The sequence below is a fragment of the Triticum aestivum genome, chromosome 1D, assembly GCF_018294505.1.
Source record: "Triticum aestivum cultivar Chinese Spring chromosome 1D, IWGSC CS RefSeq v2.1, whole genome shotgun sequence".
Lineage (NCBI taxonomy): Eukaryota > Viridiplantae > Streptophyta > Magnoliopsida > Poales > Poaceae > Triticum > Triticum aestivum.
In genome coordinates this window covers 3,622,228-3,642,665 of record NC_057796.1, presented here as the reverse complement: position 1 = coordinate 3,642,665, position 20,438 = coordinate 3,622,228, and the positions used below count along the sequence as shown (strand labels likewise).

General features: G+C 45.3%; 1 protein-coding gene across 1 annotated transcript; it reads left to right on the top strand.

Annotated features, from left to right (window-relative positions):
- The first annotated feature begins 10,952 nt into the window (after positions 1-10,952).
- On the top strand, positions 10,953-15,567 carry LOC123183460 (disease resistance protein RGA5-like). Its single transcript, XM_044596269.1, has 5 exons — positions 10,953-11,371; positions 11,544-11,957; positions 13,037-14,671; positions 14,777-14,990; positions 15,496-15,567. The coding sequence occupies exons 1-5, from the start codon at positions 10,953-10,955 to the stop codon at positions 15,565-15,567; spliced, it is 2,754 nt and encodes a 917-aa protein (XP_044452204.1).
- The last annotated feature ends 4,871 nt before the right edge of the window (positions 15,568-20,438 follow it).

Sequence of the window (20,438 nt, the reverse complement as noted above, 5' to 3'; positions counted from 1 at the left end):
AGAGTCAAGGTTGATCAAGACTAAGTCAAGAGTGAATCAAGTTGATCAACACACAAAGCGCACAAGATGTACCGAGAGGGATCAAGCGATCCCATGGTGTGGTAAGCATTGTCGATTACGCTTTGTGTACTAACCCATGATCTTCGTGCGAGTTCTTTGTGGGGTTAGGTTGCGGTGTGCAAGTTCAAGTGAAGCATCATGAAGAGATCAAATGCTTGAAGCTTGCCGTCCATTGTGGTGACAATGGACTTGTGAAGATGTGCGGAAGAGTGGCTCACCCATAGTGGAGTATGGGGGAGCAATCAACTAGTCTTCATCGAGCCAACACAACCAAGAAACGTGGTCCAACTTGAGGGAGTCAAGATCGTCATCATCTAGCTCAAGTGGACCATGTGCAAGGCAAAGGTTTGCTCTTGATAGGTTTTCTATTTTACCGGTAATGGTAGTTGGGAGACCGGGTTATAGGATCGATTGCCGTACTATCAAGGGGGGCTCTCGATGAGTAGCTTGATCGTATCGTTCATAGAGAGCTCAAACCATTGCATCCTTGCTTCATCTTTGTTGGTTCTTGTTTGGTTCTTCTCTTTGTGAGTTTTGGAGCTTATGGTCATCTTGATGACAAGCTCGAGTTCATCGAAAACGGAGTTCACTCGCATCTTCTATGATGTTTTCGATGTTGGAGGTTATGCCGGTTCTTTTCGGTTGGAGGTTTCACTCCTCTAGTTTTCGCTGTTTTGATGCTACTCGTCTTTCTCAATCCAACAAGCTTGAGTTTGCTCAATTCGGAGCTCATATGCAGAAGTTATGGCAGTTTTGGTTTCCTAGCGGTAGTACCGCGGCCAGAGCGGCAGTACCGCTTATCGCCCCAAGCGGTAGTACCGCTGTCCAAAGCGGTAGTACCGCCTATGGCCATAAGCGGTAGTACGGCTATGGTTCCGCGCTGGTACCGCCTCGATTTTGGGTCTTGCATTTTTCGTGTCGAGTTTTGCAGTAGTTGCACGGCAGTAAGGCACGGCAGTTCCACCTATAAGCGGTAGTACCGCTCCGGTCGGGCGGTAGTACCGCTACTGCATTTTTGGTCCCGTGTTCTGCTCCTCCAGCGGTAGTACCGCTGGGGTGCGCGGTAGTACCGCTTATAAGCGGTACTACCGCCCCAAGGTTCATGTTTGGTTGCTCCTTTTCCCTGCTTCTTCCGCCAGAGCGGTAGTACCGCTCGTGGAGCGTAGTACCGCTCGTGTGCGGGCTGAGCACATAACGGTTGGATTTTTTCCCTTGTATAAAAGGGGTTCTTCTTCCCCAATGAACCTTATCCATTGAGCTTGTGTTCTTCCCCCATTGTTGACCTTCTTCGAGCTTGCTAACTCTCAATCCCTCCATGGATTCTTGCTAGTTTTTGAGGGAAAAGAGAGAGGAGATCTAGATCCACATTTCCACCAATCACTTTCTCCTCTTTGTGAGGGGAACCCCTTGGATCTAGATCTTGGAGTTCTTGGTGTTCTCCTTCTTGTTCTTCCTCTCATTTTCCTCCCTAGCATTAGTTGCTTCGGTGGGATTTGAGAGAGAAGGACTTGGGCACTCCGTGTGCCCTTGCCATTGCATTTGGTGCATCGGTTTGAGTTCTCCACGGTGATACGTGGAAGTTACAAGTTGAGAAGCTTATTACTCCTGGGTGCTTGGTGCCCTTGAGCTTGTTCCTCTTGGGTGCTTGGGCGCCCTAGACGGTTGGTGGTGTTCGGAGCTCAATCATTGTGGTGTAAAGCTCCGGGCAAGCGTCGGGGTCTCCAATTAGGTTGTGGAGATCGCCCCGAGCAATTTGACGGGTTCCGGTGACCGCCCCCAAGGGTTGCCAAAGTGTACGGGTTCGGTGACCGCCCCCAAGGGTTGCCATTTGTACGGGTTCGGTGACCGCCCTCAAGGGTCCCTTAGTGGAATCACGGCATCTTGCATTGTGCGAGGGCGTGAGGAGATTACGGTGGCCCTAGTGGCTTCTTGGGGAGCATTGTGCCTCCACACCGCTCCAAACGGAGATTAGCATCCGCAAGGGTGTGAACTTCGGGATACATCGTCGTCTCCGCGTGCCTCGGTTATCTCTTAACCGAACCCTTTACTTATGCACTTTACTTTGTGATAGCCATATTGTTTCTTGTCATATATCTTGCTATCACTTAGTTGTTTATCTTGCTTAGCATAAGTTGTTGGTGCACATAGGTGAGCCTAGCTGTTGTAGGTTTTGTGCTTGTCAAATTAACCGCTAGGTTTATTCCGCATTTGTTCAAGCCTAAACCGTAATTATTTTAAAGCGCCTATTCACCCCCCCTTTAGGCGACATCCACGATCTTTCAATTGGTATCAGAGCCTCGTCTCTCTTTGTTAGGCTTAACCGCCTAGAGAGTAAATATGTCGACTAGGGGATTAGGATTCTCTGACACTCTTAGTTTCGATGGCACAAATTTTGATATTTGGGTAATTCGCATGCTTCATCTCTTTAGGGTCATGGACCCAAATTTAGAGCGAATTGTAGATATGGGTTTTTCTCCTCCAAAGAATCCCCAAAGATTATCTTTAGAGGATGAGAAAAACTCTTATCTCAATGCTCAAGCTTCTAATGTGCTTTTCGATGCTTTGAGCAATGTAGTTATATTTCAACTCATGCCGTTCCGGGATGCTCATGAGTTATGGACAAAGCTTCAAGATAAATATGGTGTGTCCAAGTTTTGTGGGGATGATTGTTCTCCCTCCACCTCCGGTCGTGTTGTCTTCTCAACTTCTTCTACTTCACCTACATGTGGTTTGCCCCAAGGTAATGACATGGTGAGTAGTGGTATTCATTGCAATGATGATAGTGTGCTTGTTCTTGGTGATTCTTCATCACTATCTTATTGCAATGGTCCTTCTTTGGACTTTAACACTTCGAGCACCTTACATGTTTCACATGCTCGTGTTGGTAGTCCTTGCATATCATGTAGAAATTGCTTGCTCAAATCTCATGATGATATGCTTGCTATTTCTTGTTGCCATGATGAAAATGTATCTATTTCCTCGAATTGTTGTGCTAACAATGTAGAGGAAACCCAACACTCCATGGAACAAGATGTGGTCTTGAATGGTGCTTCAAGGGATCCCACATCATCATCTATTGCTTTTTGCCTTATGGCCAAGGCTTCAAAGGTATCTCCCACTTTGAATCCCAATATATCTTGTGATAATATTGATGATGGCAAGAGTGATGATGATGTCGATTATGATGAAGAGAATGATGATGTTGCCTCCTTAAAAGTTAAGGGGGAAGTTATTTTTAAAGCTCTTCTTAAGAATAAAATTGCTCGTTCCAACTTCATGGAAATCATGTCTATTGCTATTGAGGGCAAGAAATATATTGATGAGTTGGAATCTCGTCTTGAGGAGCATGAGGTCACCATTGATTCAATGACATCCACTGGGAGAAGCGCGCCGCAGACTCTCATGGCTCGTCGGCGCCCGAAAATGAGGAGCTAGCTCTCCGCATGGCCCTCCACTTGTCCCGGCAGAACCGGGGCGGCTGAGACGATGGGCGTATAGGAGCCCAAAATTAGGTGTCCGCCGCGGTAGATGGTCTAACACACTAAAACGTGTCTACCTACATCCGTCCATTGAGAAAAAAGTTACTTCATCCTTTTCGGTTTATAGGGCTCAATTCAAAAATCTCACCAATCAAGATAGATGGTGAGTGGTGAAATACTTTTTGTAATTTGCAAAAGCACCCAATTAATGCTCTTGTTTTCCTCAAACAATTATGTTTATCAATGTATTAATTGCAATGCATGCATGCATAAAGTATATGCAATGATTTAGTGCACCTTAGAATCTGAACTTGTGATGGAGAACAACCAAATTGAGCCTTATAAAATGGAAAAACTAAGATTTTGAGATAAGCCTTACAAACCAGAAAGAAGGGAGTAGTCTGTGAAAGGAGGGATTATTATCGAAGCCAAGGAGCGACATATTCTTCCTCCATTAATGGCAGGTGTCGCAGACGTTGCTGCGCGCGGCGGCCGAGGTGAAACTAGAGTGAACAACAATGGCCGCGTCCCCGTCGGGGCACGCCACCAAGACGGTCCGCGACCATGAGAGCTGGATGTACCTGACAGTCCCAGCCGTCTTGTAGGCCTGCAAGAGAATTATCAGAAAGGTTCGATGGAACAAGTTCCGCATGCATTTGCTAAAGGTACTTTACACTAAGGCCGCTCGATTTGTAGTAGATTGTTTATTTTCTTCCTTGGGAACAAAGAGAACAGGCCGTGGTTTGGTTCTTTCTGACTGTTAATTAGTAATGTAGTAGGGTACTGTATACTCCCACATCTCATAATATAAAAACGTTTTTGACACTACATTAGTGTCAAAAATACTGTTATATTATGGGATGGAGGGAGTAGCTATTTGCTAATCGATGACACTAGTGTCAAAATTACTCTTATATTATGAGACGGTGAGAGTACTAATCATATACAGTACTATACAGGCTATATTCCTTCGTGGAAACATGCTGTCTCTTATCATGGCAAAGCCTGGTTTCGAATTCGAGAGTGGGATGCATCTGTTTCTCAAGTGCACTGATACCTCGTCTTCTAAATGGTACTATCACTTTACACCCTTGTGCAGACATGCATGCCTGAACAAGATATCACTGTATGATTTTAGCTTATACCTGATGACCTTGCAGGCATCGTTTTCCCATCACCTCTGCACCTGGAGATGACTATCTCACTGTGCATATCCGCACCCTGGGTGACTGGCCATCTCATCTCCGGAACTTGTTCACAGAGGTGAGTTCAGGCAAATACAAAAGCAATTGGTTCGTGCATTGAATAATTACAGGAGAGCGAGATTAATGTGGATTAGCCTTTTATTTTACTTTTCTTGTATGATCCGACACTCTTCAAAAAATTATTATGGATGCATGCATCAAATCAATCGATTCAAAGGACGGAGATAGATTTCATTTTTGATAAAATGTGGATTGTCCAAAAAATGAAGAATTTAATCTTGTATTCATACAGTATATTGGTGCGGGCCGTGCGGCTGAACCGTTGTTGCTTGATGGAAACCGTGTTACTTCTAAGACTGAAATCAGGTGACCTTGTTTCTTTCACAATGCAAATTCAATTAGTTTTGAGTAAAAAAATTATTAATGTATCATCATCATCCATGTGTCTCCTTCAGGCTTCCTGCAATCTTTATTGATGGCCCGTATAGTGCACCGGTGCAAAATTACAAGCAATACGACATTCTTTTGCTCATCGGTCTTGGGTCGGGTGTCACTACTTTCTTCAGCATACTAAAAGACACCTTGAATAATATCAAGTCCAGCGATGTAAATTTCCTCCACCGCAAAGTATTCCAAATGTTATGCTCATATAGCTTAAAGAAGAGAACATAACAGTCATTCCTTTTCAAGAAAGAATATAACTGACAAAATTAGTTGATGGAACAGGAGGTGGAAAGCACACATGGGCCTGAGGTAGTCAGCTTCAAGAACAATTGGCCAGCAAAAGCTTACTTTTACTGGGTTACAGGGGAGCAAGGATCCTTCGACTAGCGCAAAGGACTCATGAATGAAATTGCTGAGAGAGATCACAGTGTACTTATCTCACTCGATGTCTTCCTTAAATTTATCGGGATGTCCGGTAACATAACCAGGAAGTGGTCTAAAAATATGGCAATTGCAGAGTGTAATAGAGGTCCACAATTATCTCACCAGCGTGTATGTAGAAGGCGATGCAAGGTCGGCGTTTATTGCCATGGTTCAGTCACTCCAACATGCCAAATATGGCGTGGATATCATATCTAGAACTAGAACCAAGGTATCTTCCCACCTTTTCTCATCCCATCTCACATGTCCGGTTCCTTGATTTTCTGGTATATCTGTTTCTGATACGTCTACTGTGGATTCAGACACATTTTGCAAGACCTAACTGGAGAAGAGTTTTTTCTTCTTTGGCCGTTGCTCACAAGAACGCTCGCATTGGTGAGCTAAATTTGCAAACAATTTATCATATAAGATTTAAACTTCGTGGTACAGTTGTTAATATGTACAAGATTCTGCAGGTGTATTCTATTGTGAATCTTCCACGCTCACGAAAGAACTCAAGGATCTTTCGAAAGAATTCAGCCAGACATCCACAACTAGGTTCAATTTCCACAATGGGAATTCAAATTAATGGAATTAAACTTCACAGTACTATTGTGGATGCATTTATGAATTTTGTTAATGCTATATTTTTTGATTTAGCAATGGATAGATGCATAAATATGTTTTTGTACCTTTTTGGTTTATTATGGATGATTGGGTTTATGTATTTTTATGCTCTTTTAGATGAACTAGGACTAGTTACTTCAGAAGCTGTAGTACAGAAACAACCGAACAGAAGATTGACATCCCAATTCGCAGATATGTTGAAAAGTAATACAGAAAGAACAAAAATACCATAACAGAAAGCTAGGTGCATGTTGCCGGCAGCGGCAGTACTGACCGTTTGTTTCCGCATGCTCCATCACTCTCGGCAAAAGTGATTTTTCATTACGCAATACACTAACCATTTAGACGCACAAATGGAACTAAAAAAGGACATTTATGTTTGTGTTCTGCGTATGATGATTCAAGTAAATGGATGCTCCATACCTTTCCATCAAACATGTATGCTAAAAAACACTAAACAATTTATAAGGAATCACCAAGTTAGTGGCAGGATTATACAAGTGTACAAATGCAGTGCAAAAAAAGGCTAATTACACATCAGTAAATTCATTTCACACTAGCTATACTAGCATGTATGCCCGTGCGTTGCAGCCGGGAAGGAAATTAATTTATGTGTACTCAGATTTAATGAGAATGGTATGCACAAGCCCATTGCCCAATATTTCGCCATGAAGAGAACACTCCCTTCGTCCGGGTGCATATGACACCTAAGGAGATTATTGCTGCAATTAGAAGCTTATGCATGCATGCATTGGTCAGCCACCCATTTCTTCGCTTTTTTCAAGAATGCATGCAGGCGAAACCATCATCTGTATCTAAATACGTTCAAAATTTTATGTTTGTTCCAAGTCAAACTTTTTAAAGCTTGACAAATCCAACTTTATTGAAAAAATTGCTAATACTATCAAATATGAACAAAAAGAAAATAGTGTCTTTTTCTCATGAATTCTTTATCTCTCCTTCTCTTTTTATCCCATTAATTTCTTTCCATCTTCATGACTCACGGATACCCTCTCTGTGCGTCTTTTTCTCACATTAATTCCGCCATACATATTTCCCTCACAAATACAAATCTTAATTCCTTTCCTTCTTCATTCCGAATCGACCATATATTTCTCTCACAAATACAAATCGTAATTCCTTTCCTTCACATAAGCCTTTCCCTCAGCAGCCAAATAAGGCTTTCCTTCACATATTATGTCCACAGGACCTGCAACACTACCTAAGTGAACATCATCACTAGCGCTGCATCTTCCATATCTGATGTATTAACATCAACGGGCAGCATGAGAAGCAGAGAACATGCTAATCGATATGCAGACAACATGTTAGTCAGCCATCTACTTTTGCAACTTGCTCCCCAACCTGACCTGGCGTAGGAAAATAAATGTCACATATTTCTCAACACCACAGCACACTAGAGAGCAGAGAACAACCTGGAGTACATACCAGTTTCTCCCTCCACAATCAGTAAGTCATCTCTATCAGAGAAGGATACTTCCTTTGTTCCTAAATATAAGATGTTTTAGCATTTTTCTGATTCTATCTAGACCCATTTTAATGTGTACGTTCACTCATTTTAATCCATATGTAGTCTACATTGAAACTATCTAAAACATCTACACATGACATATCTTCCAAATTTTCTCCATGGGGAAGCCAATTTTGCAGTTTAACATAAGTATCCGAACAAGTTACAGATCAATGTCTCAAGCCGATAAGAATCATGACATAACCTACTAGTACATTATTTGAAGCCAAGATAATGCATGATTTCTATGTGGTTTCTGGCCTGTTTACTCCTGCATAGATTGCTCGAGTTATCTTCCACATCGAGCGGCCTGCCTCCACTCGCGGACTATTCTTGGTTTAGGGTTTAAGTGCTTCCACTGCATATATCACAAATGATGTCAGAACAAACACATACAAACTAATGTAACATGAAAATTTATACCACATGGCATTAAAACAATGGAGAATAAACTTGTACAAACGTGTTGACATGGTGCATGGGAATGGGATGGATGCCTGTATTTGTTGGTTAAATGTGGCAAAGATAGAAGGATGTGTTGCATACCTTCATACTGGACATCTAGAAATTTGTGGTTGATGTTGCCCAGCTGGTGCTGCAGACATCTAGCACTACTGCAGGATGGTCCAAACGTGAAACTACAATCAGATCTAGGTCAGGGGAGTCTCGAGGGGCCCACAAGGTTGGGGGGCGCGCCCTCCACCCTTCTGGCCGCCTCGAGGCTCTTCTGACATGCACTCCAAGTCTCATGGGTGTCTTCTGGTCCAAGAAAAATCATCGTGAAGTTTCATTCCATTTGGACTCGATTTGGTATTCCTTTTCTGCGAAACTCTAAATAAGGGAAAAAAACAAAAACTGGCACTGGGCTCTAGGTTAATAGGTTAGTCCCAAAAATCATATAAAATACCATATTAATGCATATAAAACATCCAAAATAGATAATATAATAGCATGGAACAATAAAAAATTATAGATACGTTGGAGACGTATGTTGGCGACCTCATGTGGCCCATCTCGTGGTTGGTTGGGGTGTGGGCCCTAGATGGGAAAAACCCTTGACCAACGGCGGCGGTGACGATACTAGTGGCGCTCCAACGATGTTCTACTTCTTTAGGTTAGCATTAAATTCTAATCCACACCTTCATGTTCCTGTCTCAGGCGAAAACCCAAAGTCCTGCGGATTGGGCAACGGTGGCGCCATGCCTTGGCTCTCTTCCTGTAGACACTGCCTTGAGACTGTGGAGTGGGGGTCATTCCTTTGGTGTGTCCGACGGTGGTCTTCATGGTTGTGGCCGGAGGCGGTGACGATGATGGGTGTTGCTTTGCCAGGCAAGGTCATCGTGTCTGTCGTCCTCTCCTCAGTAACATGTTGTTCTAGTCCATATGGGCTCGGGGGTGAGTTCTTCTGCTTGTCGATGGCACGGCGTCCTATGATCCAGGATGAGAGGGCAGGAGGCCCTCTTCGATGGCGGAAACGGATGGCCAGATAACTGGGTTGGCATCTTGGGAGTTGATGGCGCATGGTCCTCCAGCGATTGGTTGCTGCATTATCGTGGTCGCATCGATGACATGACCTGGAGTTGCCGGGGTTCTCAATAGTTGTAGCCAGGGCCTATTAGCTGTTCGGTAGCATCTTGTATCCTTCTGTCGCCTACCTTTGTTTCTTCTTCTTCTTCTTTTTGTTGCATCGGTGCTTCTATTGCTCACATGTTGCTTTATAATATAAAGCGGGGTGGTGGGGTGGGGGAGCTTTATCGTCATATATTTGTGGAAACCTAAAACTAAAATCGAACTTACCGCGGCCTGGAGAGAGTAATGGATAAATCTTTGTTAAATACTCCCTCTGTCCCATTATATAAGGTGTTATTACATCGGAGGGAGTAGAAAGTATGTAGTAAAAAAATTAGATGAGCTCTCTCTGCATGCATCTTGCCTGTGGAGAACCAGGACAGTCTTAATAGCCACTGACTTTTACTCCATGCGACTTTTTGCTTTTCAACACTACCATGTGCTCCAGGTGATCCCTCCCATGCATATATATACTGAGTCTATTCAAATGTTCTTTCGACATATAATGGGTCATCCAGAAGTAGTCGTGATAGGCACGTTGCAACTGACGGATATGGGCCAAATCTGACCACCACATCTTACAAAATTTTGCCATTTGCAGGCCAGATAAGACCAAGGCAATGACAGAAGGTACCTGTACCTCACGCCACACTAACTGATAATTAACACTCGTACATTTATTTTAGTCTGGAACATAACAATGACCGTATCTAAGATTAGACATCCGTTATTGCATGTAAACACTACAGACATGGTAATCCTCGCCCATCGCATTGCAGATCTGTTTGAATTGTACTTTTTTTTAAGCACAATACAGACGTATGTCCTGACATACACACACACCCCGGCCCTATGTACAGATGCACACATACCCTACCCCTATAAGTACATTGGAGAGACTGAGCCGGTAGGTCTAGAGATAGATGAAGGGCGCGCCTGCGAACGAGATGCTGGGTGCGAGTGAGTGAGTGTATGCGGGGTCCCTTGTTCTTATGCTAACCATGCACCTCATATGTTGTTGTGTTTTGCCCTCCACCAGCAGTATGAGATTGAACTGTGAAGAAAATCAGGGTGAGATTAAAGCAGCCACAGAATGTCAACGCTGCCCTCTGTGTATGACACATCAATCATTTAATAGTACAAGTTGATGATAATGTATAGATGGTTGCTTGAGTGGTTAGAGAGTGGGATGTGTCATTTTCTCCATCTAATGAAACTCTTAAAAGAAGTAAGGAATGCAAGCCTGGAGCCTAACTAATGTCAACTGTGAGTTTTGGTGACTTGCATGCATCTAACGGTCGGCACAGCTTCTTATAATTCAGACACCCCCTAGTGTACTTGTTTAGTAATTTGGATAAGGGTGTCTGCTATTCACCGCTGGTTTAGCGTGTATTAGTTTATCATCTAACCCAAACTTGCATTATTATTGCTTAATTTTTTGAATCGCTCAGTGGAGAAATATGTAGTAAGATGTATGGATGAGGTGCATAAAAGGGCAGCCAGAGCGACCCTTCATGGCACACACACAAACACACCTAGCATTACAGCAAAGCAGTTAGCAACAAACAAACATACAGTGAGGAATACCATCTACTGACAGTAGTTAGGGTCGTCGCCATGGATCTGGTGACGGGTGCCATGGGCAGCCTGCTGGTCAAGCTGGGGGAGCTCCTCAGGGAGGAATACCATCTGCAGAGGAGCGCCAGGAACAAGGTGGAGTTCCTCTCGACAGAGCTAGAGAGCATGCGAGCCGCCCTCCTCAACATCGCGGCTGTGCCCCGTAAGGACCTCAACGTCCAGGTCAAGCTCTGGGCCAGCAAGGTCAGGGATCTCTCCTATGACACGGAGGACATCATCGACAGCTTCTTCGTGCGTGTCGTCGAGGGCGGTCATGTGCCCCCAGCCTCAAACCGCTTCCGTTCATTCATGAAGAAAATGTCCAAGTGGTTCGAGAGAGTCAAGACTAGCAGGGAGATCGCTCAAGCCCTCGAGGAGGTCAAGGTGCAGGTCTTGGAGGTGGCCGACCGGCGCGACAGGTAGATTCTTTCTCTTACTCCATCCATTTCCGCATGAAAATGACTAGGTTCCATGATGTGCTCAACTAGAGATGATAACCCGCGCGTTTATGCGGGAAAATCAACTATCTAGGTGTATGGAATAATGAAGAACAAAGTCTCATGGTGAGCATGCATGTGTGTTTCTTGACAGGTACGCACTCGACAGGCTCGGTGTTGACAACGCGTTTGTGGCTGCTGCAGCCACCGCTGTCAACCCTCTCTTGCCGGCTCTATATACAAAGGTGACTGACCTCGTCGGCATTGGTGGGCCGAGCCAGGATCTGATCAAGGAGTTGAAGGACGTGACCAAGGAACTAAAGATAGTGTCCATTGTCGGGTTCGGAGGGCTAGGCAAGACCACTCTTGCCAAAGCTGTGTATAACGGCTTAGAAGCACAATACGAATGCACAGCATTCGTGTCCCTCTCACAGAGACCACAACTGAAGAGGGTCCTCAAAGACATGCTACATCAGCTCGACGACAAGGAGTTCGCCACCATCAATGAAGCATCACGAGATGAAATACAACTCGTCGATCAACTGTCCAAATTCCTTGAGACCAAGAGGTATGACCTACCTGCAAAAATAATTATTACCGATTGCATGAACCTAGCTATCTTATTTTATTCTACACGGTAAAAATGGTGGCGTCAAAATAAGCAATAACTAATGATGGTTCCATCACAAATCTATTTAGAGCATGTACAATGTTGATAAGAGAGTCTTATCTTAGTCCTGTCATGTAATGTAGAGATGGCAAAAGAAGACATAATGTATAGTGGTTTGTTTCTTAATCTTATCTCTAGTAACTAGATATTTCTAAAAATATGGTGAGAGATATTCTGGGCATGTACAGTAGTTGATAAAACCTTCTTATCTTACGCCCGCAATGTAACTAAGAGAAGGCAATGAAAAAATAATGTACAATCTGTTGTTTTCTAGTCTTATCGCTGATAACTAGATATCCCTAAATATGTGATGAAACATATTGTTGCTAACAGATCATCTCTTAATTAAGAGAAGGCCGGCCTTTTTTTATGGTTTCTCTTTCTTCCACCTCAGCATTTATCTTACGTGGCACTCTTAAGATAGCACCATTGTATGCCCTTAATTAAGAGAAGGCGGGTCTGTTTTCCCCAGCTTCTCTTTCCTCTACCTCAATATTTATCACATGGCACTTCTAAGATAGCACCATCATACACCCCCTTATGTCAAAATCAATGGTGCTAGCCGTTTATAATGTACCTAATCTCGACTTCTCTCATGCCTTGCGCAAATCTCACCCGTGAACTCACATCATCGGCTTAGACATAACTACCAACTCTAATAACAGATAACTAGGCTTGAACAACCCCCCCACCCCCTTCCCCATACAGATCAACTCATCTATATATATCACATATAGATTTCTATTACAAAATTTGTATTCTTTGTTTCCATTTGATGTTTTTCTTCATCTTATTCTTTTGTCCTTGTCTTTTCTCTCCCTCCCTCTCAAAAGTGTTTTCTGATTCACCTTTGCTAATCATTGATGCATGAGTTATAATTTTTTTTGTTAATGCATGACATCTTCAATTAGCTTATTTACTAGTTACACAATTATTTAGCTGACATTTAGTTCCTTCAATTATTACCATACATTTAGGTACCTCATTGTTATTGATGACATATGGGATGCAATGTCATGGGAGAATGTCAAACATGCTTTCCCTAATAATGGTTGTGCAAGCAGAATAATCACAACAACTCGTGAGTCTGGTGTTGCTACACACATCAGTCGCAACTGTTATGAATTACCTCCTCTTAGCCCAGAGAAATCCAAATCATTATTCTATAGGAGACTATTTGGCATCGAAGAGAAATGTCCTGCACAATTGGCCAAAGTATCCATGAAGATCCTGAATAAATGTGGGGGTCTACCATTAGTTATCATCACTATGGCTAGTCTATTGTCTACTAAACAAGAAAATCCAACACAATGGGATGGTGTGTGTAACTCTATTGGTCGTGGATTAATCCGCGGCGATCCTAATATAGAAAACATGAAGGAAATATTGGCCCTAAGTTACTATAACCTACCTTCACATTTGCAAACATGCCTGTTGTACCTAAGTATATATCCAGAAGACTATGAGATTCCGAAGGGTGATTTAATATGGAAATGGATTGCCGAAGGTTTCATCACACAAGAAAACAACATGGTTTCATTATTTGAGGTTGGGGACGGTTATCTCAGAGGGCTCATAAATAGTGGTATGGTACTGGCATGCATGGACTATAAAAGACAAGCAACACATTGTCGTTTGCATGACATTGTACTTGAAGTCCTCTGTTCCCTGTCACAAGAAGAAAACTTTGTTACAGTGCCAAATCATGCCGATGGCATAGATCGGCGAAGTAAGGTCCGGAGGCTATCCATCCAGAATAGAGAGGAAGGTACTGAAACTACACCACTTGCTTCCCTGCTGCAACCACAAGTGAGGTCCATTACTACCTTTCCGCCTGCTATTAACTTAGTACCGGCTCTTTCGAGCTTTGGAATTTTGCGTGTATTGGATCTAAGTGGATGCTTCATTGGTGAAGGTAGCCACATTAACCTTAATGATGTGGGGAATTTATTTCACCTGAGGTACCTTGGTCTTGCTGGTACACAAATCTGTGAACTGCCGGCAAAAATTGGTAGGCTGCAGTTTTTGCAAGTCCTGGATGTAAGATACAATCCCAAACTTACAGAACTACCATTGAGTGTTTATGAGTTGAAAAGATTAATGTGCCTACATGTTGATGGTTACTGCACGAGGCTCCCAGATGGGTTGGGGAATCTGACATCCATCCAAGTATTGAAGAAGATTTGTGCCACTCTAAACATTGTGAAAGAGTTGCGCAACCTGTCAAAGCTAAGGGAGCTCAAAATCAAGTTTGAGGATAATGCAAGCCTGGAGTTAAGGAAAGCTTTTGTTGAGTCTTTATCCCACCTTCAAGACCTCCAAAGTTTAGTTATTCGTGGATCTTTTCCATCCATGGATCTCTTTGGGGAAGATTGGGTGCCCCCTCAACGACTCCGCGAATTTGAGTCGGTCATGTGCGGTATTTTCCCTGCGGTGCCGGCATGGATAAAGGTCAACCCAGTTATTGTCTCGGTCCTCTCTGATCTGACCATGGGCTTCAAGGAACTACAGGAGGAGGACATGCTTATCCTTGGGATGTTGCCGGCTCTCCATCGCCTCTGGTTATTCAGTTCCCAACAAACACAGGCAGTGTTGCCTATTGGTGCTGACGGGTACCGTTGTCTAAGAACATTCACACTATATTGTATAACACCAAAGCAGATAGCATTTCAACGAGGAGCTCTTCCGAAGGTTGAGGCGGTTCTCTTCAACTTCAGTGTTCGGATGGCAAGAGCCAATGGCAATGATGGTTTCAACTTCGGTCTGATGAACCTCGCCTCACTTAAGCAGATCACTGTCGGAATCGATCGTGATGGTGCAACGATTGAAGATGTGAATGAGGCAGCAGCCACATTGAGGCGTGAAGTCAGCACTCATGACAATCATCCCGGCATTACTGTTGATATCAGGCCACCAATAAAACCATGCGAGGTAAAACACATATTGTTCATTTTTCTTACCATATCTTAAAGTTTTGGTTGACCCTTGATTATATATTCACATTTCTCTCTATCTTAATTTATCAGCTTGAGAAAACAGATATTACATTCGATGAACTGATTGGGGAGCCAAGGAAACTCTCGGGGAAGTTTCAGAAATTTCGTGCACAACCTTGTTCAGGTCCAAATTCTGCCTGCTGATGGGGGAGGCCAGAACGGTGGTGGGGCTGATGGGGATGTCAATTGTTGATCTTGGAGCCTGACGCATTTCTAGAGCTTCACCGTGATATTCAGTTGCCTTGTGTGATTGTGTTGTTTTACCATGGATGTTTTGGTCTTGTTGTTGTCGTTATCTAGTTTTGAAGTCTTCCCATAATCTTGTGGTAGTAGGTTTTCGTCCCGTAGTGAGTATTTCAACCCTGAGCACTCACAGCGGGTTTCCTACTAGTGCACCAACTCGCTTTGCTCTTTCTTGTTCCCTTTTGCTTTGTATTCAGAACTACCTTGAGCAATTAACAGAAAGAGGGTTGCACGGTTGGAAAATTAATCCAAAATTTGTCAGCAACTGAGACGACTCACCGCAATGCTGAAGGAATGTTCAACCTACTTCCGCTTGCTGCATCGGGACAACATCGACACATGCCAAGAGAGATGATCAGACATATTTCAGACACTGATTGATGACAAACTAATAAATAACATGGTTACCTTCGAAATTAGAAAGGTAACAGTATTAATCAAGCCTAGTCACGGTTATGCAACAGTTTCAATAAACAACATGTGCTATGCTAAACCAGCAAGCGCCCAAGCATGAGCATACTGAAATAGCAGTACCAGACATATACATGGAACATTCAACAAGATCTAAATGAATATAATGGGGCAAAATAAAAACAAATAATACGTACTAACTAAATTTTTACGTATGATCGAATTAACCGATATTAATTCCACCCTGTCATGCATGCGTGTACAGAGACAAGTCCCATAGCTTACACATTCGTGTACATAGAGAAGTGGATGCTAATTAAGCTAGCAACCAACAGAGCAGGGCCGGGGGTGCTTGTTTCAGGTTAAATAATTGAACAAACAGTTACAGTCTAATGCAAACTAGTATAGGTAGCAGAGAAATAGGAATTTGGGTTAAGGAGCATTACGAATAATACTGGTGTATAAAAGCAGAGGAGTGGCTGACTGACTGACTACAGGAGGCTCCAAAGAAACACACTGGCAAATCAACTGAAGCACCAAAAGTAATAAAAGGGCACAGAAATCTTACCTAATACTACTAGTGAACGTCCATTGCTTTGTCATTGGAGTGTGTATTCCCTTTCGGTTCCTGCATTGCATTAGCATGTCCTACCTCGTAAGCAGCCACCAAATTAATCAGAGACAACGCTGAGCTACAGAGAACATGCTGAACATGACCGACGAAACTGCTGCTGGCCCTGTTGTACTTGTACACACCCAGCCAAAAGGACCAGCAGCAAAGAAAAGCCAGATCAGATCGTCTCGGCGATGTGATTCAGCGATGCAGCTCAACTCCACGCCAAGCAGTCGCCCTACACCACAGGCCATAACAATTCTCGATCGATAGCAACAGCAGTACAGTACAGTTCAGTTCAGCTGTAGAAGCAATCACAAGCCCCTCCACTAGCTAGCAGAGCAGCCATCAGAGATGAGGCCTATTATTATCCAAGGAATTCACAACATCCTTCGGCAGGGCTCCAAAGCACCTAATGCTGCAAAGTTTCTCAACAACTTCCCAGTAATTAACCATCATTACCGGCGCACCATCAGTATCCAACCAGATAACAATCACGGTTTACAAAGTTTCTCCACAAGTTGAAAGCCAATGTCTTCTCAGAGAAATAACAAATACTAGATGCATACATAGATAGCTCAAAACATATCAATATCCTGTCACAACTTCTACTAAACCCAGGAAATGCTCAGTGAGATTAATTATCCACATTACAAATAGTATATGTGAATGAAGAATATAAAAGGTCAAAGTGCACCATCGCCAGACCGCTTGTAATTCTTGTCAGACTTCGTTTCATACAAGACCTAGAAAGTGCAAACACGGATACACCTGAGCATTTTTCCCAAGTTGCACTTTATCTGTGCGAGTATACAAGCAGGTAAAACAGAAATCGCAGCCTAAAAAATATCCAGAGAAGTTATAGGTCAACGTCGCTTGCTTCAGCTCTTACCAAACAATCAACCTTCCTAAGCTGCCCAGTTACTTGTTCAGCGATAAATTCGAGCGCTCGCCGGCTCATATATATGTACATCTCAGCGAGTACAGATTTGATCAACTCATATACAGAAGAACACCAGGATGACCATCTCCGTGTGGTATAATGTCGGGAGTACTGTCTTCCATGACGATCACAGTAGAAACTCTTAGAATAGCTGTGAATGTATTGGAATATAACAATCCACATCACTCTTACCTTGTTCAAGAAACGCACCTAGGAGGCAACATATGCTCCTATATATGGAAATTCAGCCCAGTGTGAAAGGCAAAAAAGGGTCCAGCCTCAACACACACCTGTCAATTCTCATCAGACAAGCATACTTGTTAATTCTCAGGCATGCCTGGGTTGGGTTCTGCAGCTATTAATTATCAAAAAGCTATCAATTATCAAGCCCAACGATTAGCGATGTCAGCAACTCTGCCTCTCTCTCTCTAATCAGCCAAAGATGTTGTTAGAGATATATTTAGGTTACATATGTTTGGTAGTATAGAATTTGTAATCCATCTCCTACCGTATCTCTAGGAGAGGCGTCTTGCCCTCCAAGCCTTGTACTAAATATATACTCGCTCTCGAGGATCAATAATACATCGAGCATATTCCGCAACAATCACTTTCTCCCTTCTAAGATGGTATCAGCCTAACCGATCCAACCCTAGCCGCCGCCCCCGGGATGGTCGGCCTCCATGACCGTCGCCGGGGGTCGCGCCGCCCGTACCTAGGGTTCGTCCGCTGGTCATGTTGACCGGCTGCCCTAGAGAATCTTTTTTCCCGAACCCTTGCTCCGGATTTTTCTCTATCCCGCCGGTCATCTTCATCGGCATTTTCTTTTTGGTTTTCCGATCTATGCTTGATCGGTTTGTGTCGCCCGCCGCCTCCGTCGACCCCCGTGCCTCTACTCCGACATCAACCGCGCGGCAAGGCTGAACGCCCCGCCCAAGGGACGCCTTCGTGCATCGCTGCCGGCTGCTTGTCCGCGTGGTCTCCATCGCCGATCCGTCTTCGTCATCATCGCCCGGGACATCACCGACAACGTCGCCATCGACTCCGATCTGCGCGTCGTCCCCGCCATGGCGCATACAGCGTCACCGTCGGTCTGATCAACCGATCACGCCTCTGTCTTCGCCAAGTACGTCCCCGAGCACGCGCCTACCGTCGATCGAGCCACAGGTTGCCATCGCGTCGTCCCTTCGGTCCGATGCGTCGCCGCCCGAGGTCTTCCCGTTGGCTGCCCCGACTCGCGCGCCGCTACCGCCGACGCCCCTTCGGGCTGTCGTGTCGCGGAACGTGGTCCACGGCGCCGCCCTGAGATCTTCCCACCGGCTACCCCTGTAGCCATCGCCGCCTCTGCATCGCCCCTTAGGGTTATCGCGTCGCGGCACGCGGTCCATGCCGCCTCCCGTCCGTCCATCGCCCCCGGCTAGGGTCTCCACGCGGCTGCCTCGACTTGCGAGCCGCCGCTACACCGTCTCTTCGGGCTGTAGCGCTGCTGCATGCTGTCACCACCGCCGCCCGAGGCCGTCCCTGCGGTTGCACCGACCTACGAACTGCCGCTACACCGCCTCTTCGGGCTGCAGCGCTGCGGAATGGGGCCCCTGCTATCGCCCCGACTTGCCAGCCGCCGCTGTGTCGCCCCTTCGGGCCATAGAGTCGCGACACGTGGTCCACTCCGCCATCCGCGCGCATCGACTTCCCGTGGTATGCGCCGCGCCGCCTCCCTTGGCGCGGGAACGTCACCGTCCGCGCCGGTCTTCGTCACGCTGTCAGGTTCCTCGCCTACTTTGAGCATCCCCGCCGCGCTCCTAACCTAGCCGCCGCCGCCGTCATCAGGCCGCTGCTGCCGCTCTTCTTTTGTCGCCGCCTCCGCTACCCCCGTAGCCGCGGCCGCCGCCTATCCACCACCTTCGTCTTCGTCCAAGCACCAGCCCGTCGCCAGCGTCGTCGTCATCTACCCCGACCACTTCGTCTACTCCGACAACCACGGGCGACATCGACACCGCGTCGATTGGCGCCGCAACTGTTGTCGAGTCGTTCTTTGCTGGCCCCTCCGACTTCTCCGACATGGCGTACATCTCGTGCAGCTCCCTCGTCTACGCATGCCCGGTCCTGGCAACACCGATGCATGCCTTCATCCACGACGTGTCCCCGGGCCTGGCAAGCCTAGTGCGGTGCTTCGTCAACTTCGACTTCGTCCATCTACGCATGCGCGGTGCTGGCAACACCGATGCATGCCTTCGTCATGTGTTCCCGCGCATGGCAAACCCGGCGCGATGCATCGTCAACACCATTCTCCTTCCTGGCGCACCACCTCTTCGACACCACTGCGCCCATGACTAACACGGCGCCTCCTTGTGCCCGCGGCTCCACGACGACTCTCTCGACACCGGCTACCCCGACTCGACATCGACCATGGCGTTCTTCGCACGGCTACCTCAACCACGGCTATACCACCCTATGCTCTCGGCTACATCGACATCGGCACAAAGGGTTATCATCCGCTTGAGCAACTTGTCGGCTTCCTCTACAGTCAACGCGTCTGCGATGCGACACCGTCCACGACGCTCCCGCTAGGACTGCGGGGGGATGTCAGTCCGTCGGCTGCTATTCTCTCCAGTCTGGCCGTTCGCGTTGCTCCTGTTGTTCGCAACGCTACCGCTACGACTGCGGGGGGGATGTTAGAGATATATTTGGGTTACATATGTTTGGTAGTCTAGGATTTGTAATTCATCTCCTACCTTATCTCTAGGAGAGGCGTCTTGCCCTCCAAGCCTTGTACTCAATATATACTCCCCTCGAGGCTCAATAATATATCCATCATATTCCGCAACAATCCCTCTCTCCCTTCTAACAGATGTCCTCCCACTGCAGTGCTGAATGTTCAGCCCAAGTTTATGTTAGTCTGCACGTCCCGTCACCATGCCCCTTCCCTTTCCTGCATCACTAACAGCATTAGACCATAAAAGCAGAGGGCTGGCTGACTGACTATAGGAACACACTGGTAAATCAACAGAAGCAGTATGCAACCAAAGGCACAATGGTAAATCAACTGACGATGGTAACTATAGGGGGCACCAAAAGTAACTAAAGGACACAAAAACATACATAATAATGCTAGTGAACATCCATTGCTTCTTCACCGGTGATAGTTATACTCAGCCGCAGCCTGCTCTTTCGGTTCC